Raw genomic sequence first — 24,128 nt, 5'->3', positions numbered from 1 at the left:
TCACAGTCACGCCTGCTCTCACTCTATTTTGCAGACGGTAGAGATGAGAGAGATGGGGCGTGACGGTTACTCGGATACCGAGCACTTTCATCCAATGGAAGGCCACGGAAGGGCCGCTTCCATGCCACGCCTTCCAGGCGACAACCAAGTGAGCACCCCTCATTTCCTCTCCTCCTTCCCTCCCTCTCTCGCTCCCTCTATCTTTCCATCTCCTTGACTCAATCTCCACGATAAGCTACATGACTAGAGACACACAGAGACTAGAGACAGACTATTTATAATCCAACACAGTGCATCACAACTGAACAAGTTACACTGAAATACTATAAAACATTGGTGAAAATGGACACACATTGTGATACTTTTAAGCATTTAGTTTTTTTTATAAATGCATGGTGTTTGAAGTGATATCATGCATTTTGACGGTAGCTACCCTTTCTATGCTGATGAAATATCGCCTATAGGATGTTTGCCAGAAAGACTTACAGGTAAGTCTTATAGACTACCATACCAAACACCCCAACACTCCTCTCTTCCTCTCCTCCTCCTCTCCTCTCCTCCTCCTCTCCACTCATCCCCTACTGCATGGAGGTGTGTTACTGTGGTTGTCCCTTCTCATCCAATACCAAGTCATCTCTGCTATGCTGTCACACACACTTTGCTTAAGGTAGTCCATCGTATCCGATGATGACTTCCACTACAGCTTGTGGGTTCGCTGATGACTGTATAATCCGATGCGGGATACACACTGTCTGCCACAGAGAGAGCACACAAAGGCCTGTCCCGTTGAAGCCAGTGCAGACATGGTCTACGTTCAGTCCAACTGCACTCCTTGATGACAGAGGCCATGCCAGGTGGAACAGTCCACAGCAACAGTCTGGAGGGAGGCAGGGTTTATCCCACACTTCTTTAGTGATGTCTTCAGTTAGTCCTTTAGCCACTTTTTCTGCCCACCTGCAGAGCGACAGCCCAGTTGTAGCTGTCCGTACAGCATCTTTGTGGTAGGCTATCCTCTGGCATCCGGATGGCATGGCCGAGCCATCTAAGCTGGTGGTGTGTGATGGACGCCTCAATGCTCATGCAATTGGTTCTCTGTAGGATCTCTGAGTGCAGAACACGGTCCTACCAGGTCACTTTCAACGTGCGTTCAAGGCATTGTATGTGAAAGGACTCCAGTTGTTTTAAGCGTCGGCTGTAGACTGTACATGTTTCACATCCATAAAGGATGGTAGATACACACACTGCCTGGTAGACTGCAACTTTGGTGTGGAGGTGCAGGTTGCTGTTAAAAACCCTCTTCCTTAGCCATCCAAAAGATGACAAGGTCTGTTTGACCCGATTCTGGATATCCTGGTCGAGGGGATGCTTCCAAGATATTTAAAATGTGATACAATGGCAAGTGAGGTGTCTGAGATGGAGAATGCAGGTGTTTCAGACGGAGGATCAGATGACCACTGACATAGGACCTCTGTTTTTGGGATGTTAACAGACAGCCCCATTATGCTGTATGCTCTCACAGCTGCTGTGAGCGTGGCTTGTAGAGCTTCTGGGGTATGTGCCACAAGAGTGCAATCATGCGTGTACTGGAGCTCAAGTACGTGTTAAGATTTGAGGTTTATGGCAGCTTGGAGCTTCCTAATGTTGGAGAAGTTCCTGTCCAATCTGAAGTCCAGGGTCACACCACTCTCTGTTTCCATGTCCTTGTGCAGGACTGTTGTGACACACAGAAGGAAGACATTGAATAGGACCGGCGCAAGCACACACCTTTGCCTCACACAAGTACCAACTCCAAAATGGTTCAGACTCCTGACCGCCTATTCTTACTCTGGCCACCATCCCCTCATGGAACTGACACAGGACGTTCACAAATTTCCCAGTGCAGCCATACTGCAGGAGGACCTTCCAAAGGAGTTCACAGTGTACTGTGTCAAAGGCTTTGGAGAGATCCAGAAAGGCCATGAACAGGTCTTGTGTCTGTTCACTGCACCTTTCCTGCAGTTGGTGTGTACTGAAGATCATGTCCACCATGCTTCTGTTCTTTCTGAATCCGCACTGGGACTCCGGTAGCAGATCTTCAGTGATGGTGTCGATGAGTCTGTGGTGCATGACCTTCGCCAGGACTTTGACAGCAACTGGAAGGTTTGATATTCCCCTGCTGTTGCCGCAGTTGGATTTGTCCCCCTTGTTTTTGTATATGGTGACAATGTTTGCATCCCTCCATTGATGGGGGATGCTCTCTTGTCTCCATATCTCAGAGATGAACAGGCAAACTGCTCTGTTTTGTTATTCTTCAGTGACCTGATGGCGGTGCAGACCTCAGAAAAGGTGGGTGGGAGATCAAGGCTCTGGATGGTGGGCAGGGTTGGGAGGTCCTCCAGGACTGAGTAGTCAACTGGGCTCGGCTGGTTTAAGAGGGCTTCACCTCTGGACTATTGTAGTTTGGTCCTTTATGAGAGTGGACCCATCTGCACTTCTGAGGGGACAGAGAAAGCAACTTCTTGGGCCGTGGGTGGTCTTCAGGGCATCATAAAAGTTGTGCATGTCATATCTGTCCACACAAGATTGGATTTCTTGTGCTTTGGAGATCCACCACTCATTTTGTAGATGTCGTAGAGCACTCTGTGCCTTCTTCAGCTGCTACACAAACACAAACACAAACACACACACACACACATACACATACACACGTACACACACACACACACATAAACACACACACACCAGCACACATGCACATTCTTCCGCCCTCAAAACTATCACCGCTGTCAAGCCCAAGATCTTCTTTCTTTCTCTTTCTCTCTCCGACCTCAGTTCTTATCTTCTATCTAAATCAATCTTTCTTTCCCTCTTCTCTAATGGTTTTGCTACAAAGGTGACTTGAAATGTGGGGGTTTGTTTCAACCAGGTTTGAATTTGAAATCATGCCCAACTGCCAATGATCTAGTGTCATTTTTGGGTCAATATTTATTTGTGAAGGTGTTGTTCAAGTGGTCTAGTAGTGTACTATCATGCTCAAACTAAAAATATATATATTAAGTAAAATACTACTATCTTGAAACAAAAACTGTCACCAGGTTGAAACAGTGCTTTTGCTCTGATATGATTAAGTGTGCTGCTGCTATGTGTGGATGTGTGACTATGTCCTGATGTTCTGAGAGAGTGTGTGTTTGTCGGTGTGCATGTGTGTGTGTCGTCCAGTCTTCTTTCGTACTCTCGTGTGTCGTGAGTTGTGCCTTTACACTGTACTTCACTGTACTGTTGTTTTTGCCGTAGTAGCGTGGTGTGTTATGGTGTTGATGGGTGTTGTTGCTATGGTGACTGTGGTGTAGATGGTAGTGTTGTTGCCATGGTGACCCTGTCTATAACACTGTCTCTGGCCCTCCAGTGTCTGTGCGCTACTGTGGTAAGTGTTGTTTTTCCCCTCACCGCTGCTTTTGTGTCTAACCGGGTTCTCTCTCTCCTCTCCTCTCCTCCCTCTCACCTCCCTTTCTTTTCGGGTTATCCCCACCCACATTTATCCCCCTCTCCATTTCTCCCTCTCTCTCTGCCCACGCCTTCCCCTGTTATCCGGTTTTCACGCCCTCCCCTTACCTTCTTCATCTCTCCCTTCACTCTTTATTTGCGTATTCATCTCTCTCTCCTTCCCTGTCCGTGTGTCTGCGCGGTGGTCTGTGTGTGCTCTACCTGTGCTGAATCCGTGGCTATGGTGTGTGTGTGTGTGTGTCTTCTCTGTGCTCACACAGCAGCGAAGGAAAGGGAGGCAGCGTGGAAATAACCTCAGTGTATGTACCCTGTCTCCCCCATCTCTCCCCCTTTCTTTTTCTCTCTCTCACGATAACCATTTTTCTCTTTCTCTATCTGTCTCCATCTCTGCCTCTCTCTCTTCATGTCATCTCCTAACACGGTTGTGAATTTCTAAGTCAGTTAAACACATAATTCTTAGCTGATTCAACTGGATTTCATAAGTTCAGACAATTTGATTCAGTGTAGTCATCTTTTTTAACTTTTTTTGTCAACACAGCTGTTATGTTGCTTCAGTTGATTTTACTTCATGGTTGTTAATTTCTAAGTTGAGTACACACATAGTGCTTAGCTGATTCAACTTGATTTCATAAGTTAAGACAATGTATAAGTTGTAGTTATCTTAACATTACATTTTTTGTCAACACAACTGTTAGGTTGCTTTAGTTGATTTGTCTTCTTGGTTCTGATTTGAAAGTTGAGTGAACACATTGTTCTTTGCTAACTCAACTTGATTTGATATGTAAACAAAATGTATCTACTCAACAACAACATACATTTCTACTCAACAAATTGAGTTGACTTGGTTAGATAAAATGGGTCATTTTGACTGAATCTGAATATGTCCCCCTCTCCTTCACCTCTCTCTCTCTGTCCTCTCTCTGAGTTTTTCAATTTATGTGTATCTTCTGTGTCTTTCCTCTCATTTCTCTCTTTTCTCTCAAACAATAGCTGGTACTCTTCCCCTCCTATTTGTCTTTGACTACCGTGTCTGTTGACACATAAGACTGACTGATCCCAGGGTAGGAGCTTCAAGCTCTGATTCTTCCACTAACCGATTTCAATTCAGTTCGAATCAAATGTGCTTTTATGGCATGATTACTCAAATGCTAAAACCCAAATTGACCCCTATCCTCTAATGTAGATCTGATCTGAAAAGATTGGTTACTGTATGTACACTGAGTATACCAAACATTAGGAACACCCAGTGGTGATTTTAGCATGTAAATCTTGGTGGGGCAAACAAAAAAAGTAATAGTTTTATGCATGCCAGCAAAGCCACTACACAATACAACACAACACTGAACAATACATTAATTGCACTATAACGGGCCAAATGGTGCCCACAAACTGTTAGGGCCTACATAAAGCTGTCCCAACAGCAGAGCTTTCTTTTCAGCAACATGGAGTGAATCCTTACCACTGCTACACCTGGCTATCAGCGGAGCCTTGTCTGGCAGCGAAACAGTTCATTCAGCCTCATTTACTGCCTTTTAAAAAAGCATAACTGATATGGCTGACTTGCTTAAACAAATGTGGTTTCTATTGACAATTGAGAGGTACAAACTATGGCATAAGGGAACGATGAGCGGATAAGAGGCAATCCGTAAATTCGATTAAGACATTAATGAGCGAGCTAAGACAGACGTAGTCAATATAACTATTTGTTCAGCACTTTTGAAATGTACAGCGACAGAATACAGAACATGGGCCTTTCTTACAGTATTCTCCCTGTACACCCAGTCAGAACCATAGGATAAATAAACCGGGCATATAAACAGACAATGAAAGCTCTTCCAATATTCAATTATGACATTTCTCTAAAACAGGCTATAGGCCACATGTGCACCACCAAGTCAAAACAGTAGGCTGTTATGAGGGGGAAAGGGACCAAATGATTAGGATGAGGCACATGGGCTACTAACAGCTTACTACACAACATACACTTAGTATTACTTTTTTAGCTACAGTATACATATCTCCCTGGCATATTACATAATTTATGCAGCAGCAAACAACACATTTTTGGACTTACCGTTGTGCTGTGCTCACTTGAACAGGAAGGTGGCGCGGCGGTCCTTCTTGTGGGCAAATTTGGTCATGAAACTTTGTCATCAAAGTCTGGCATTCTCTGGATTTATGGTGCTTTCAAGACAACTGGGAACTTGGCAAAAACAAGGCCGAATCATGACGTCAGTGATCTTCAGGTTGGAGCTCTAGAAAGAGGCCCGAATTCCCGACTTGGAATTCTGAGTTGGATGACCGTTCAAAATGTATTTTCCCAGTTGTTTTGAACTCACTGAAGTCTGAGATTTATTTTGAACATGGCAGAAATCATGCTGGATTGACAGCATGGCCAATGTATTCAACCTTTTCTGGCCCATGGGGTTACTTGTGAATGTTTATCCTTTAAACTTGGAAAAGAGACCCTTAAACCCAGACTTGGACCACACACCCTCTCCACTGAATAGCAGGCTCTGCCCCACCTGCCCTGAATGACGGGTCGGCACTGGGAACACCTTCCTAATATTGAGTTGCACCCCCCTTTTTGCACCCCACAGTTCTTGACCCAAACTGGTGCGCCTGGCACCTACTACCATACCCCGTTCAAAGGCACTTACATCTTTTGTCTAACCCATATACACTTTGAATGGCACACATACACAATCCATGTCTCAATTGTTTCAAGGCTTTCAAATCTTTTAACCTGTCTCCTCCCCTTCATCTACACTGATTGATGTGGATTTAACAAGTGACATCAGTAAGGGATCATAGCTTTCACTTGGTCAGTCTATGTTATGGAAAGAACCGTTTTGTATACTCAGTGTATATGCAAAATATAAGCAGTATGGTAATAGCTCCACCTTGCCCTCTGATAGGCTAGATGGATTTTTGCCATATTACTTACACCTTGGCACAAGGATTGGAGAGGTAAGTGTAAATTAGCCCTGTTCCAACATCCTGACCTCGCATAATCACATTCACCAGGCAAGTGCCAAGGGGGTGGGGTCTAGGTGTTGATTTGGGATTGGCAGACTCTGCACCCTCTCTCTGTCTCTCTCTCTTCCTGCTGCTCTTCCTGCTGCTCATGTACCAGTAGCATTGTAGGCACTGTCCTGGTGTCCAGCAGCCCTAGGGGGCCAGAGCTGCTCCCCGTGCCCCAGTAAGAGAGCTCCTGAGAGGGGCGGAGGACTCGGGACAGCTCCTATGTGCCTGCATGGCTGAAGGGAGGCACGCTGACACAGAGGGGGCTGGCAGAGCCTTGTGCGCAGCCTGGATTGTGTTATCATTTTTGGGGAGGGATTGGGAGGGGATGGGGTGGGTTAGTCTTTTGGGGGGATGAGGAGAAACTGACCTATCTTTCCAGATAAATTCCTGGATGCATGTCAGGCATGGCTTTTACCTCCCTCTTATCTCCCTTTCTTCTTACTTTTACTGTTGTTTGTCTTCTTCCTCTTTTCTCTCTCTCTCTCTCTCTCTCTCTCTCTCTCTCTCTCTCTCTCTCTCTCTCTCTCTCTCTCTTTCTCTCTTTCTCTTTCTCGCTCACTCTCTCTTTCTCTTTCTATCTCTCTCTCTCTCTTTCTCTCTCTCTTTCTCTTTCTCGCGCTCTCTCTCTCTCTTTCTCTCTCTCTCTTTCTCTCTCTCTCTCTTTCTCTCTTTCTCTTTCTCGCTCACTCTCTCTTTCTCTTTCTCTCTCTCTCTCTCTCTCTCTCTCTCTCTTTCTCTCTCTCTCTTTCTCGCTCTCTCTCTCTCTCTTTCTCTTTCTCGCTCTCTCTCTCTCTCTTTCTATTTCTCTCTCTCTCTCTCTCTCTCTCTCTCTCTCTCTCTCTCTCTCTCTCTCTCTCTCTCTCTCTCTCTCTCTCTCTCTCTCTCTCTCTCTCTCTCTCTCTCTCAGTCTCTTTCTCTCGCTCTCTGCCTGAGGCAGCATGATGTATATATGATACTAATACAGGGATGTGTGTGGAACAGTATGGGGGGGGGGTTGTCATGGGTTACCTGGTGCCCACCTCTACAAGGTTATACTGTATATGGTAGGAATGTAGAAACACACACAAGCACACACGTAAAAGTCAGGTAAACAACTATACAGTGTATATACACACACAAACACACACACACACTAACAAGTCGACAAGAAAGTCTACATCCCTCCATTTCCCCATTATATCTGTTCTGAAGACTATAGAATGGAGACACGAGGAAAGTAAACCCAAGAAGCCTGCTGTGTTACTACTCTTTTTCTATCTGTCTCACTCTCCCATCATCCCTATCCTCTCTCTCTCTCTCTCTCTCTCTCTCTCTCTCTCTCTCTCTCTCTCTCTCTCTCTCTCTCTCTCCATCCCCCTCTATCAGACTATAACAGATAATAGTCCTATGAAGCGCTCAGCCTCCTCCCTTGGTCACAGTCGATCTGGGAGGGGCCAGAGGGAAAGGGGAGGGGCCAATGATTATGCAATGGATCGTGTCATCCCTGAGGAGGGCGGAGCACCGAGGCACAGCCACCGACGCCGTGACCGAAGCCACCGGGCCTCCGAGCGGTCACTGTGTCGATATACAGACGCAGATACAGGTCAGAGACAGAATGAGTGTGTGTGTGTGTGTGTGTGTGTGTGTGTGTGTGTGTGTGTGTGTGTGTGTGTGTGTGTGTGTGTGTGCGTGCGTGCGTGTGTGTGTGTGTGCGCATGCGTGCGTGCGTGTGTTGGTCGGGAAGGGTTCAGTATGTGTGTGAGTCATAGAGTGTGTGAGGAGAACATGCTTTGTTCCCTGAGTTGCTGCTGTGTCATAGTGTGTTTTATGTTGTCATGTTGTCATGGTTACAAAGACACTAGTGATACCATGACGACAACACTAACTGGCCTCCGTCCCGGCAGGACTGGGCACAGACCTGAGCACCACCACTCAGTCAGGTGACCTGCCACCCAAGGAGAAGGACCGTGACCGCGACAGAGACCGCGGTCGGCAGAAAGACCGCAAACACCACCACCATCACCACCACCATCACAGCGGCTCTGTGGATAAGGAGCGCTACACACCAGACCGCGCTGACCGGGGGGGAGAGCACAGTGGTCACAGACAGCCCCGAGGAGACAGAGACCACGATCGGGACAGGGAGCACGACCGTCGCTGGTCACGGTCACCCAGCGAGGGCAGAGAGTGCATGACACACAGACAGGTGGGCTTCTATGATGCGTGTCAACATTGAACCACCTTCCTAACTATTTTAGCCTCAGGTTCTCCTTTGAGTTCTGCCTTGAGTGTCTCCCCCATCTCCTTGGCCTAAATACCTTTAGGCGGCTGACTGTCTCTTATGTTTCCCTTTTTGACACTTCCATACATTGTCTATTCATGAACTAACAAAACTTTGAAAGATCAGAAGTTTGTTTATAGGATTCAGCAGTTTAGACACACACTTACACACAGAGGTGATAGGTTTACAACCTAGATTCAGATAAGAGACAGACATGTGTGCTGAACAAGGCAACAACACTGAAAGAGTGCATTGTGGGTATCTTCGCAATCACCGTTTTGATGCCTACTGTGTCAGATCTGATCTCTTCTTTTCTTTTCTCCTGTTGTTTTTGTGTCCTCTCTTTATTCTTCGCGACTCATCGCTTTTCTCTGTTTTCTACGGTGTATGCTGACTCCCATCATTTTCTATATATCTCTTCTCTTTCTTTGTTGCTTTTTATGTCTTTCTTTTCCGCCATCCTTCCTTCCCCTCACACGCTCCTGATTGCTCTTCTTCTTCTTCTTCTTCTTCTTCTTCTTCTTCTTCTTCTTCTTCTTCTTCTTCTTCTTCTTCTTCTTCTTCTTCTTCTTCTTCTTCTTCTTCTTCTTCTTCTTCTTCTCGTTGCTGTTGTTGTTCTTGTTGTTATTGTCTGTTGTTCTTTCTCTCCCTCTCTCTTGATCTATCTCTCCTTGTCTTTATCTCTTTCCCTCTTCTTCTCTCTCCCTTTCTTTCCCCTCCCTCCCCCTCTCTCTCTTCCTACCTATCTCTCTCCCCCCTCCCTCCCTCTCTCTCTTCCTCCCTCTCTCTCTTCCTCCCTCTATCTCTTCTCCCTCTCTCTGTTCGTGTCGTCGTTAATTTTGTGGTTCTTTTTTTATTTGCCTTCAATGTTCGTGTAGGGCAGTAGTTCGGTGAGCGAAAGTCCCGCCCCCTCCACCTCGGGGACCAGTACCCCGAGACGAGGCCGTCGGCAACTCCCCCAGACCCCGGCAACGCCCCGCCCACATGTCACCTACTCTCCCGTTGTCCGTAAAGCTATGGCCACACCTCCCGGAGCCCAGCCCCAGGGGCGCAATCCCGCCCCCGCCCCCGCCCCTCACCGCTTTTCCCCCGAGCCCCCCCAAGGACCTCCCCCGCCACACCATGGCTCACCCCGCCAGGCCCGCCACCCCCCTCCCCGCTGGGGGGATGGAGGAGGAGGAGGAGAGAGTGGGTCGCTGGAGGGCGACGGCTGCTTCTACAACCAGGACTACCAGGATTACGACCGTGAGCACCACGAACCGCCTGCCTACGAGCAGAGCCCCACGCAGGGCAACCCTCACAACCCTCACCCCCTCAACCACCCCACTCTGCCCCCGCAAAACCATCCCCCAACCCCACAGCAGCACCCTATCAACCCGCACCCCAACAACCCCCACCCCAACAACCCCCACTCCCGCACCTCGCCGAGGACTTCACACCACGCGCCCCCACCCAACACCACCCCCATCCCCCAAGGGCAGCAGCCTCCTCCCCCTCGACGCCTCCCCAACGGGTACCGCGCCTCCTCCCCCTCCTCGCAACATCACCACGGCCCCACCCACCCCGGGCCCCACAAGGTCCCCCCTCCCCAGCCCAGAGGGCCCCGCACGAAAGGCCTGCACGAACCCTACAACAACACGGATGACAACAGATGCTAGCCTCTGGGGACCATGGAGGGATGGATGGAGGGAGGGCTCAACCACACTGTCTGAGTTATCAGTCCCTACCTCCCAGCCCAGGAAAACACACAGCCAGAGCACTGACCGCCATGAGACAGGGGAAACCAAGGCATGATTCTTTCTTTCTTTCTTTCTTTCCTTCTTTCTGTTTGTTTTTCTTTTTGTTTCCTCTGCTGCTCAGTGTTTCCCAGGGATGGAGGGAGTGAGAAAGGGTTTTTTGGGATAGAGGGATGAGGAGGAGGACCACTGAAGGAGGAGTGGAAACTAGTAAACGGGGTATGGAGGACAAACCAATTCCTCCTCCAAAAACTATGGAACCCAGCTCACCGGATGCAAGGAGACAAAAATTCAAAATGTTAAGGGGGGGTGATGCTACTGGATGCTACTGGAAACAAAATTAAAAACCGCCACAACGACCAAGACATCATCACATAATCAACGCAAAAAACGTTGATATTGCGGAGAACAACCACGTTTTTTGCTTTTCAGAACTAAGTGGGGTTGCGTTAGTTGCAGAAACCACCACCAACCCCAATGACGGGGAGATATTGATGAGTTTTATCATCTGTGTTTACTGTTAATAATGACATCAGTGACGATGAGCCTTCCACCTGAGTGTGTGTGGGGGACACGGGGGGACACACCCTAACTCTGAAGGAGAGAGGGGGTTATGTAGGAGGAATCTATCCATTACAACCCCCCAACCCAAACAAAAGATTCCGCCCCAACCCAGTAGAGAAGAAACAGTAAAAAGTGGATGATACTAAAAAACAAACATTTTCTTCAGTATTTCTTCTTCTACTCCTGCGGCTGCTTCCTCTTCCGCTTCTTCTTCTTCTTATTTTTCCTCTTCCTCTTCTTCTTCGAAACATTGAAGCTTGATTCTTCTGTTGCACCCGCTCAGCTTCGTTGGAACTTGCAGAGTTTAAAAACCTGTGGAATCCTGCATGATGGATACAAAAAATACTGATAACAAAGAGAAACTAGTGTAATGTGGGGGGAAACTATTCCTTGGTCCGTTCTATATTAGTCTGTGGGGTTCTCTCCTTTTCCTGTAATGCCTTTGTTTCTCTTGCTCTTCTCCCTGAGGTGTCCCTCTCTCTCTCTCTTCCTGTTCTGGAGGTATAATCAGGATAGTTAGGATGGATGGAGAGATGTGGCGATGAGGAAGAGAAGAAGAAGGTCCAATACTTTTTTATGTGGAGGGACAGGATGATCTATTTCCCACTTTGTTCTTATTGAAATGCTCTGTGCCAAATTATAACTGTTGATGTGGCTGAGATTGCACAATCATTTTCAAGGAAGTAGATATTTTGTTACTAGGCCTACTTTTATTTCATGGAAGGAAAGAAGGCAGGAAAGTAAGAAAACGCAGACCCCACATATTCTGGGTTCATATTAACAGGGAGTTGAAATTGGGGGAGGAAGTTACAAGCAAGCTCCATGATCCTTATAGGCTCTTCATCAGCTGACACATAGCCTCATTCAAACCAGAGATACGTCTCTAGTCTTCCAGTGTTAGTGTTTGAAAGAGCGATAAAGAGAGAGAGAGAGAGAGAGAGAGAGAGAGAGAGAGAGAGAGAGAGAGAGAGAGAGAGAGAGAGAGAGAAAGGCAGATGAAAGGAGGGGACCCTCTTCATCTTTCGTTTATTTGTTATGAATAGTGATAATGGTTCTATAGATACTGATAACAATACTAACAATAATGATGAATATGATTGTGATAATGATGATGATGATGATGATGATGATGACGATGTTCATGCTTGTGAGAGAGAATAATTTTAGTTTTGTATTTGTTTGTTTACTTTCGAATCGGTTGTGCTCGGCGCGTCACCATCTTTGTCTAGTGAGACATTCTGTCCGGCTGGTGGTCCACTGGTTCGGCTGGTGGGCGGAGCTTTGTCAGAGAGGTGCATTGTGGGAACAGGAGTAATCATAGTAATGACTCTGATACAGTGTAATAAGGTGGGGAAGGGGAAAGGAACTTAATAATAAAATAGGCATAGGAGCGTTCTTTGAGTTGACAGCCTTCTAATGTCAAAAGTCATACAGGAAATCATGTATCTGACCTGCATACTTGTTCATCGGACAGTTGTTTACATATGTTAAGCATTTGGGTAACTATAGGGCAGCTAAATGGTCGCTCTTGCTAAGGTAACGGGGTCTACAGACTAAAGCAGCCCAAATTAATCAGTAATAAGAGACAGAGCTCCTCTACCAGTTTGGCCCTCTAGGTGGCACTGTATGCAATACATTACAGCCCTGTCCTATTGCATCATTGTACATTGTATCACCCCTTCTCTTTTGACTGTCTGATTCCAATGTTTTCATATCTTTCTGTAACTGGGAGTATAAGGTTTAAGTGTTGTCTGTCACTGGTGGAGCACCTCCTTTGTGTTCAGGACATGTAACACAGCCAATCAAAAATGCACAGGACATGAAAATGCATGGGAGAAACAATGACTGGGTCTTTTCTGCCAAACCTCTGTGTCCTGTGTCGCCCTATTCTCTTTTTTGTGTGTCTTTGTGTGCCTCAACCTAACATCCACCCTAATACCCACCGCTGTCCATACAGTCTCTCTCTCACAGTTGCCGGACGTTAGGGATTGCCATAGTGAACCATTCATTTATTATAATTATGTCATTATTATTATTATTATTATTATTATTATTATTATTATTATTATTATTATTATTATTATTATTATTATTATTATTATTACACCCCATGTCAAAACCATTCACGTCAGGTAACAGTGTTTGTTCACTGCTGCCATAGATATAGCGCAGTTAGATCTGCACATATCTGTATTCTGATGTACTGTAACGACATATCCCATGATTCTATGTACCACACTTTGACCAGAAAGTGCACAGGCACATTGCCTTTACAGTGTTCATCTAATGTAGGAATGTCATAGATGTGTATAAGTCACATCACAACACAGATAAGATAGAAATACACAGATACACTCTCAGCATGTAGCTCCTGGCTGTAGCAAGTGTGTGTGTGTGTGTGTGTGTGTGTATGGCGTGTGTGTGCGTGTGTGTCTGTGTATGCATGCGTTCTTTTATAGCAAGAATGTGTGTGTATGTTCAATGTGTGTGTACATCAATAGCAGGCTGTTTTCGTTAGATATTTCATTTAATTTGTTTATTTGCTTTGAATATTTTGTCAAAGCACAGTGATGACATTTGAGTTGGTGAGTGTTTGTGTGTGTGTGTGAGTTAGCCTGTGTTTGTGAGCAAGTGTTTGTGTGGCTGTGTGCAAGATGAGATAAGATGTCAACCACCTTCCAAATGAAACTATGAGAGGCCCTAACATTCACTGTCATTGTGTCCTATACTGACCAACCATCCACTAACAACACATATGTTAAATAACCCCACCGTTACTTCAAAAAGCAATGTATGAGCCGCTATGGAAAAAAAAGAGAAATAAAAGCATTTTAAATACCAAAAAAAGACCAAAAAAAGGGAAAATATCTACTTCCATAACTGCATGTGCTATGTGCATGCCACACCGTGGGTGAACAGTCATCTTCAGGAATAAAAAAAAAGAAGAATATGAATTCAGATAAATATATAAATATAGATAGATGTTGTTACTAAGCAACGGTTCCTTTTTCCTTCTATTTTTGAGAACAAAAAAGGTTTTAAAAAATATATTTAAAAAAGAACATGTCAAAAGAGCGACGTGATGACTTTGTTGAGAATCAAAGTTGGTTTGTTTCTTTATGTTGCCAGCTGTTACCTGCAAACATGGAGGTGAGACACTACACAACCATGTTCAGGACACTACAAAAAAAAAGAGAACTCCTGTTTTAAAGAAGAGAATCCAGTAAAAAGACATGGAGAGATATCCCTGCCTACTTTTGGGTGGGGTCAGGAGATAGCCAAATCTGATGATGTAACCCTTAAAACTCTGGCTGTGGGGTCTTTTGTCTCTCGCTCACTCCCTCTCTATTTCTCTCTTACTCTGTCTCTCTCACTCTTATCTCTCACACTCTCAACCTATCTCACCGCTATTTCTACCAGTGCATTTTGTAATTCCAGACAGAATTCTTCATAATGAATAAAAACCAGAGAGAATGCACACTGTTGGTCTGGAGAGACTCTTGTTTATTTTTTCTGTGTGTGTTGGTGCTAGTGTATGCTTGAATGTGTGTGTGTGTTTGACTGATAGAGTGTATTATAGTGAGAATGAGAGTGAGTTTGCGTTGGGGTTATAGATTTGGAGAAGTAGAGGCATTTGATGTGTAACAGAGTGTGTTGTTGTGTGTAAGGTAGTGTGTGTGTATGCGCATTTAGGAGTGTAATTAAGGTGTCTGTTTCTAGTGTTCCCCCTGCCTGCCCTGTCCCACTGGGAACAGATTTCAATTCAACCTCAATTCCAACGTAATTTCATTGAAATGACATGGAAACAAAGTTGATTCAACCAATGTGTGCCCAGTGGGGTGTGTTCTGTTCTGTTTCTAGTGTTCCCCCTGCCTGCCCTGTGTGTTCTGTTCTGTTTCTAGTGTTCCCCCTGCCTGCCCTGTGTGTTCTAGTCTGTTTCTAGTGTTCCCCCTGCCTGCCCTCTGTGTTCTAGTCTGTTTCTAGTGTTCCCCCTGCCTGCCCTCTGTGTTCTAGTCTGTTTCTAGTGTCCCCCCTGCCTGCCCTGTGTGTTCTGTATACTTTGGAGAGGACAGCTTCAGATCAGATTGCTGCCGCATGTCACATTCCACACCTCTCCTCCCCTCCACAACTCCCCCCTTCCCTAAGCCCACCACATTCTTTCCCTCAACCGACCTCTCTCTGCTCCCCCATCGCCCCATATCCTTCCCTCAACCCTTTTCCTGGCGCTGCCTGTTGGCCAGATGTGAGCCAGGCGGATGTGTGTGAGGTGTCCTGTTCTAATGTCTGTTCTATATATAACCCCCCTAATACTTTATCCCACACACACATCCTCTATCCTCCCCCGCATTCTGCTGCCAGCTCCACTTTCTGTACCCTGTCCCCCTCTATTTCCCCCGTTCTCTCCCTCCCCCTCCCTCTCTCCTTCATTTCTCTCCCCTACTCCCTCCATACCCAGGCCAGACCAAACACACAGCTAGGATGGAAGGCAGATGAAACAACATTGTTCACACTTCATGTGCTAGTATAGCCTACTCTCCAAGGGGCCGATTCTGATTTAGGAAATGTATGCCTTTCCTACGCACACCTTTCAAATCAAATCAAATCAACTTTTATTGGTCACGTACACAGTTTTAGCAGATGTTATTGTGGGTGTAGCGAAATGCTTGTTTTCCTAGCTCCAACAGTGCATTTTTATCTAACAATTCACAACAATATACACAAATCTAAAAGTAAAATAATGGAATTAAGAAATATATAACTATTAGGACGAGCAATGTCGGAGTGGCATTGACTAAAATACAGTAGAATAGAACACAGTATATACATATGAGATGAGTAAAGCAGTATGTAAACATTATTAAAGTGACTAGTGTTCCATTATTAAAGTGGCCAGTGATTCCATGTCTATGTACAGTGAGGGAAAAAAGTATTTGATCCCCTGCTGATTTTGTACGTTTGCCCACTGACAAAGAAATGATCAGTCTATAATTTTAATGGTATGTTTATTTGAACAGTGAGAGACAGAATAACAACAAAAAAATCCAGAAAAACGCATGTCAAAAATGTTATAAATTGATTTGCATTTTAATGAGGGAAATAAGTATTTGACCCCTCTGCAAAACATGACTTAGTACTTGGTGGCAAAACCCTTGTTGGCAATCACAGAGGTCAGACGTTTCTTGTAGTTGGCCACCAGGTTTGCACACATCTCAGGAGGGATTTTGTTCCACTCCTCTTTGCAGATCTTCTCCAAGTCATTAAGGTTTCGAGGCTGACGTTTGGCAACTTGAACCTTCAGCTCCCTCCACAGATTTTCTATGGGATTAAGGTCTGGAGACTGGCTAGGCCACTCCAGGACCTTAATGTGCTTCTTCTTGAGCCACTCCTTTGTTGCCTTGGCCGTGTTTTTGGGGTCATTGTCATGCTGGAATACCCATCCACGACCCATTTTCAATGCCCTGGCTGAGGGAAGGAGGTTCTCAACCAAGATTTGACGGTACATGGCCCCGTCCATCGTCCCTTTGATGCGTTAAAGTTGTCCTGTCCCCTTAGAAGAAAAACACCCCCAAAGCATAATGTTTCCACCTCCATGTTTGACGGTGGGGATGGTGTTCTTGGGGTCATAGGCAGCATTCCTCCTCCTCCAAACACGGCGAGTTGAGTTGATGCCAAAGAGCTCCATTTTGGTCTCATCTGACCACAACACTTTCACCCAGTTCTCCTCTGAATCATTCAGATGTTCATTGGCAAACTTCAGACGGGCATGTACAGTGGGGAGAACAAGTATTTGATACACTGCCGATTTTGCAGGTTTTCCTACTTACAAAGCATGTAGAGGTCTGTAATTTTTATCATAGGTACACTTCAACTGTGAGAGACGGAATCTAAAACAAAAATCCAGAAAATCACATTGTATGATTTTTAAGTAATTAATTTGCATTTTATTGCATGACATAAGTATTTGATCACCTACCAACCAGTAAGAATTCCGGCTCTCACAGACGTGTTAGGTTTTCTTTAAGAAGCCCTCCTGTTCTCTACTCATTACCTGTATTAACTGCACCTGTTTGAACTCGTTACCTGTATAAAAGACACCTGTCCACACACTCAATCAAACAGACTCCAACCTCTCCACAATGGCCAAGACCAGAGAGCTGTGTAAGGACATCAGGGATAAAATTGTAGACCTGCACAAGGCTGAGATGGGCTACAGGACAATAGGCAAGCAGCTTGGTGAGAAGGCAACAACTGTTGGCGCAATTATTAGAAAATGGAAGAAGTTCAAGATGACGGTCAATCACCCTTGGTCTGGGGCTCCATGCAAGATCTCACCTCGTGGGGCATCAATGATCATGAGGAAGGTGAGGGATCGGCCCAGAACTACACAGCAGGACCTGGTCAATGACCTGAAGAGAGCTGGGACCACAGTCTCAAAGAAAACCATTATTAACACACTACGCCGTCATGGATTAAAATCCTGCAGCGCACGCAAGGTCCCCCTGCTTAAGCCAGCGCATGTCCAGGCCCGTCTGAAGTTTGCCAATGACCATCTGGATGATCCAGAGGAGGAATGGGATAAGGTCATGTGGTCTGATGAGACAAAAATATAGCTTTTTGGTCTAAACTCCACTCGCCGTGTTTGGAGGAAGAAGAAGGATGAGTACAACCCCAAGAACACCATCACAACCGTGAAGCATGGAGATGGAAACATCATTCTTTGGGGATGCTTTTCTGAAAAGGGGACAGGACGACTGCACCGTATTGAGGGGAGGATGGATGGGGCCATGTATCGCGAGATCTTGGCCAACAACCTCCTTCCCTCAGTAAGAGCATTGAAGATGGGTCGTGGCTGGATCTTCCAGCATGACAACGACCCGAAACACACAGCCAGGGCAACTAAGGAGTGGCTCCGTAAGAAGCATCTCAAGGTCCTGGAGTGGCCTAGCCAGTCTCCAGACCTGAACCCAATAGAACATCTCTGGAGGGAGCTGAAAGTCCGTATTGCCCAGCGACAGCTCCGAAACCTGAAGGATCTGGAGAAGGTCTGTATGGAGGAGTGGGCCAAAATCCCTGCTGCAGTGTGTGCAAACCTGGTCAAGACCTACAGGAAACGTATGATCTCTGTAATTGCAAACAAAGGTTTCTGTACCAAATATTAAGTTCTGCTTTTCTGATGTATCAAATACTTATGTCATGCAATAAAATGCAAATTAATTACTTAAAAATCATACAATGTGATTTTCTGGATTTTTGTTTTAGATTCCGTCTCTCACAGTTGAAGTGTACCTATGATAAAAATTACAGACCTCTACATGCTTTGTAAGTAGGAAAACCTGCAAAATCGGCAGTGTATCAAATACTTGTTCTCCCCACTGTATATGTGCTTTCTTGAGAAGGGGGACCTTGCGGGCACTGCAGGATTTCAGTCCTTCACGGCGTAGTGTGTTACCAATTGTTTTCTTGGTGACTATGGTCCCAGCTGCCTTGAGATCATTGACAAGATCCTCCCGTGTAGTTCTGGGCTGATTCCTCACCGTTCTCATGATCATTGCAACTCCACGAGGTGAGATCTTGCATGGAGCCCCAGGCCGAGGGAGATTTACAGTTATTTTGTGTTTCTTCCATTTGCGAATAATCACACCAACTGTTGTCACCTTCTCACCAAGCTGCTTGGCAATGGTCTTGTAGCCCATTCCAGCCTTGTGTAGGTCTACAATCTTGTCCCTGACATCCTTGGAGAGCTCTTTGGTCTTGGCCATGGTGGAGAGTATGGAATCTGATTGATTGATTGCTTCTGTGGACAGGTGTCTTTTATACAGGTAACAAACTGAGATAAGGAGCACTCCCTTTAAGAGCATGCTCCTAATCTCAGCTCGTTACCTGTATAAAAGACACCTGGGAGCCAGAAATCTTTCTGATTGAGAGGGGGTCAAACACTTATTATTATAAATACTTAATTTATAACATTTTTGACATGCATTTTTCTGGATTTTTTTGTTGTTATTCTGTCTCTTACTGTTCAAATAAACCTACCATTAAAATTATAGACTGATCATTTCTTTGTCAGTTGGCAAACTTACAAAATCAGCAGGGGATCAAATACTTTTTTCCCTCACTGTATATATGGCAGCAGCCTCTAAGGTACAGGGTTGAGTAACCGGGTGGTATGAAAAATTTATGCACTCACTAAAACTGTAAGTCGCTCTGGATAAGAGTGTCTGCTAAATGACTAAAAATGTAAAATGTATCCGGCTAACGATGGCTATTTAACAGTCTGATGGCCTTGAGATAGAAGCTGTTTTTCAGTCTCTCTGTCCCAGCTTTGATGCACCTGTACTGACCTCGCCTTCTGGAAGATAGCGGGGTGAACAGGCCGTGGCTTGGGTGGTTGATGCCCTTGATGATCTTTTTGGCCTTCCTGTGACATCGGGTTCTGTAGGTGTTCTGGAGGGCAGGCAGTGTGCCCCCGGTGATATGTTGGGCAGACCGCACCAACCTCTGGAGAGCCCTGTGGATGCCGGCGGTGCAGTTGTCGTACCAGGTGGTGATACAGCCCGACAGAATGCTCTCAATTGTGCATCTGTAAAGGTTTGTGAGGATCTTAGGGGCTAAGCCCCTTCTTGAACACTAAAGTGACAGTTATAAATGTATGTGGGTATTACTGAAGGTGGCTCCCGATAGTGGCTAATATTTAACATGATAAAATTGTAAAATAAAACAGAGAAAAGCCCAGGCATATAATTAAAACATTCTAAAGCGCATACATCAACTGGGCTGGTTTGGCCCTACAGAAGCCTATAGTTTGGTTCTCCAAATTTAATCCATTAAAAAAAATGTATGATGGTACAGCTATTTATAGCCTACTTAACTGTGGAAAAGGGGCAGCAATACATGTCATGTTGATATGATTTTCAGTTTGCTTCCACATGACTGGTTTCACATTCGTCTCCAGGGATCATAAGGAAAAATCATATATTTTTTTATTACAATCCCTTCTCCAAATGGATTCCTCATTTACCTAGCTTTTATCAACAGCTCTTACAGTGCATTCGGGAAGTATTCAGACCCTTTCCCTTTTCCCACATTTTTTCCCCTCATCAATCTACACACAATACCCCATAATGACAAAGCGATAACAGGTTTTTAGAAATGTTTGCAAATGTATTACAAATAAAAAACAGAAATACCTTATTTACATAAGTATTCAGACACTTTGCTCTGAGACTCTAAATTGAGCTCAGGTGCATCCTGCTTCCATTGATCATCATTGAGATGTTTGTACAACTTGATTGGAGTCTACCTGTGGTAACTTCAATTGATTGGACATGCTTTGGAAAGGCACAAACCTGTCTATATAAGGTCCCACAGTTGACAGTGCATGTCAGTGCAAAAACCAAGCCATGAGGTCGAATGAATTGTCCGTAGACAGCCGAGACAGGATTGTGTCGAGGCACAGATCTGGGGAAGGGTACCAAAATATTTATGCAGCATTGAAGGTCCCCAAGAACACAGTGGCCTCCATCATTCTTAAATGGAATCAGTTTAGAACCACCAAGACTCTTCCTAGAGCTGGCCGCCGGGCCAAACTGAGCAATCGGGGGAGAAGGGCCTTGGACAGGGAGGGGACCAAGAACCTGATGGTCACTCTGACAGAGCTCTAGAGTTCCTCTGTGGAGATGGGAGAACCTTCCAGAAGGACAAGCATCTCTGCAGCAATCTACCAATCAGGCCTTTATGGTAGAGTGGCCGGACAGAAGCCACTCCTCAGTAAAAGGCACATGAAAGCCCGCTTGGAGTTTGCTAAAAGGCACCTAAAGGACTCTCAGACCATGAGAAACAAGATTCTCTGATCTGATGAAACCAAGATTGAACTCTTTGGGCTGAATGCCAAGCGTCACGTCTGGAGGAACCTGGCACCATCCCTAAGGTGAAGCATGGTGGTGGCAGCATCATGCTGTCGGGATGTTTTTCAGTGGTAGGGACTGGGAGACTAGTCAGGATTGAGGGAAAGATTAACTGAGAAAAGTACAGAGAGATCCTTGATGAAAACCTGCTCCAAAGCGCTCAGGACTTCAGACTGGGGCGAAGGTTCACCTTCCAACAGGACAAGTCTCTGAATGTCCTTGAGTGGCCCAGCCAGAGCCCGGACTTGAACCCGATCTAACATCTCTGGAGAGACCTGAAAATAGCTGTGCAGCAACGCTCCTCATCCAACCTGACAGAGCTTGAGAGGATCTGCAGAGAATGGGAGAAACTCCCCAAATATAGGTGTGCCAAGCTTGTAGCATCATCCCCAAGAAGGCTCGAGGCTGTAATCGCTGCTGAAGGTGCTTCAACAAGTACTGAGTAAAGGGTCTGAATACTTATGTAAATGAGGGGGGGGGGGGGGGGGGGGGGGTATACATTTGCAAACATAAAAAAAAAAAAAAAGCTGTTATTGCTTTGTCATTATGTGGTAATGTGTGTAGATTGATGAGGAATTAAAAAAAAACATCCATTTTAGAATAAGGATGCCAGCATAACAAAATGTGAACAAAGTCAAGGGGTCTGAATACATATCGAATATACTGTATCGATTAATAAATTACAGTGCATGGATAATGCTGATATTTCTATAGGAAAAAGAAAGTAGACGTTTTTTCCACTTGGAACCGGCAGGTTCGCTCGAGCTTATTTATGGTTTCCTCGCACATAAAGGTGGTGGAATTATGAGGGAATTAAGTTAAGGTCATAATACAGCATATCTGCAAACACACCTCCACCACACCTTAGTTTATTAGATCTCCATGCTATTCTCCTGCTTAAATTCAAGGTCAGAATAAGCATAGAGAAAAAAGTGCATACGTAGGGAATTACTTTCCATTTACACGTGCTTAACTTGGTTCGGAATCGGCCCCCAGCAGTGCACACACAAACACCAATTTGTAAACACTCATGAAGGTGAGAAAGGGAAAGCAGCCCCTTAATGCCATTTCAAAACAAAACTTGAGCTCAGTGGCCCACAGTTGTTCACGCTGTATTTTGTCTGGTTATCTGACCAGATTCTTGGTCCAGAAGCAGGGGCCAGTCGTGCAGAGACATGCCCAGAGTGACCTGCATGCCACTGGGAGAACAGTGCCCCATGTCTGACCCTACTCCACAGCTGCCAGGGTGGCACAATAGACCCTCTCTCTCAATTTTTCAGAGGGCAACAACAAAAGTGTGTGTGTGTGTGAGAGAGAGCAAGAGCGAGAGAATAGCAATGACACAGCGGGCTTCCGACTCATCACACCCATCAACGTTTCCTCCATGGGACAATATTCTTATTACCCTTGTTTCTTTAGTGGCGTGGACTCCATACCACACCCACATCCGCCCAACCACTGGGTAGACGTCAGTTCAATATTTAGTTTTTATTTACATTTGGTTGAGTTGTCAACTAATGTGAATTCAACAAAAATGTCACCATGTCATCAGGATTTAAGTTAAAAGTTGGGTGAAAAAAGAATCCAATCAGTTTTCCACGTAGATTCAATATAAACACAGATTTTTCAAGGTTGAAATGAAGTGGAAACAACGTTGATTCAACCAGTTTGTGCCCAGTGGGCACCCATGTCATGATGAATAGTTTCCACAAGGCTACAACAAGTTAAAAGGAAACGAGACAAAGTTCAAGTTCATTATAAAACGTTTTAATAAATACAACTGAGGTAGTGTCATTGGAATGGTTTGTTTCACAGTTTTGGTTATCAGTGTCGATACAATTCATTGTGGGTTCGTATGCAAGAAAAGTTCCACAGTTTTATCCAATTAACATACAATTCCAAATTAACAAAATATAAATTTGAATGCATCACATTCAGAACAGTTCACGGATCAGTTTATGTTTATGTAATAGACCAAATGTTTGGATTACTGGGACCCACAACAGTGATTAATAGCAAATAGTAGGTATTTTCAGCACCATGGCGCACGTGTAGGCTATACAAGTCCGTGTAACCAGCACTATTCCGTCGGTTTAGGCTTGTGCCGTGTATTGTATTCAGTCCTTTTCGAACAGGCCCAACCCTAGAAAGTATTAGACCAAACAATGTTCTCCTGTCTCCCGTCCGCCAGCGGGGAAAGCCACATCGGGAAAACAGGAACTCTTTTACGTTAACGATCAGTCCCATCTTTCACAAAACAAGCTCCAAGTTTCGGGAGAAATCTCCACTGAGTTCCCGGGACAGACCCGTTTCCAACATTAGAGACCACAGCGTTGTATAGTGTCTTAACGCATATGCGGCCTCCTCTCGCTCTTCCCAGCTCATACCTGGATAGTTTTGCGCATTGCGCATTCCTTCTGCTCGGTCACAAAAGTTTAGTTATGAACCCAAATCAAAGCAAACTCTTCATTGTCGCTTCAAAATGCTGAAATTGCTCTTAATATGGGTACCGATGAGACGAGGGAGTCCCCACCGACACCGTAGCAATTCACAGAGCTCAATATGAACGTATTTCTCCCTTGCTCCATTTTCGCTTTCTTGCAGGGGAGGAAGTCGGGCTCCGCGGCGGCTTTGCCCCGTCTCTTCCTGGCGTTACGGTCAGGCCTCGACGGGCCCCGGTTCTCCTTGTCTTCTCGACCTGCTGTTACACTGGAGTGCAGCGGGTGTGAGTTCGTTTCGTCCTCGGAGGATACTGCACTCTCCTGGGGCTGGGGGGTCGCGGGTAGTCCAGAAGGAGACGAGGAAACCTCCCTCTCCAAACGGTCTCCAGTTGTTTCCTCCATCGGTGACTCTTGCTGGACCAGCTCAGCTGCTGTCGTGGTTTCACAACTGACCTGCGATGCGTGGTAGATATCCCGGGCGGACTGCATCACGAGCGTCAGCAGCAGGCTCCGATGGAGACGGTGTCCCCCGCGCTGGGCGCGCGAGCTGTACAGTTTGCCTAGAGCTTGGACCATAATCCTCTTGGCCTCAGCGCTGACCTCCATATTGTTGCTTATTGTTGATCTTAAAACGTTTAAAGACTCGTTAATTTGATTGCCAAAACTTTTGACTTTTCTTTACCGTTAGGGCCTAGCTTCTCTGAACTTCACA

At 45.4% G+C, this 24,128-nt stretch overlaps 1 protein-coding gene and 1 pseudogene across 2 annotated transcripts in view; one reads left to right on the top strand and one right to left on the bottom strand.

Moving 5' to 3' along the window:
* The window catches only part of LOC311139668 (voltage-dependent P/Q-type calcium channel subunit alpha-1A-like), a 45,004-nt pseudogene extending 34,576 nt beyond the window's left edge, over positions 1-10,428 (top strand). Inside the window, exons 8-12 of the transcript in view lie at positions 35-148; positions 3,744-3,782; positions 7,876-8,092; positions 8,394-8,695; positions 9,649-10,428. The product of the transcript in view is annotated as a voltage-dependent P/Q-type calcium channel subunit alpha-1A-like (transcript). The remainder of the gene's footprint in view (positions 1-34; positions 149-3,743; positions 3,783-7,875; positions 8,093-8,393; positions 8,696-9,648) is intronic.
* A 12,298-nt stretch (positions 10,429-22,726) lies between these two features.
* On the bottom strand, positions 22,727-24,128 carry LOC311142949 (immediate early response gene 2 protein-like). The gene has a single exon (XM_084178715.1). It carries the CDS (start codon positions 24,020-24,022, stop codon positions 23,453-23,455), a length of 570 nt encoding a protein of 189 aa, XP_084034841.1. The 5' UTR covers positions 24,023-24,128; the 3' UTR covers positions 22,727-23,452.

Source organism: Coregonus lavaretus (genome assembly GCF_964263955.1).
Source record: "Coregonus lavaretus genome assembly, chromosome: 2".
NCBI lineage: Eukaryota > Metazoa > Chordata > Actinopteri > Salmoniformes > Salmonidae > Coregonus > Coregonus lavaretus.
The sequence above is the reverse complement of the archived record's forward strand: the minus strand, read 5'-3'. Positions and strand labels throughout refer to the sequence as shown.

Coding starts and splice junctions, on each gene's coding strand:
- LOC311142949 (XM_084178715.1), bottom strand. CDS start 24,022: ATGGAGGTCAGCGCTGAGGCCAAGAGGATTATGGTCCAAGCTCTAGGC.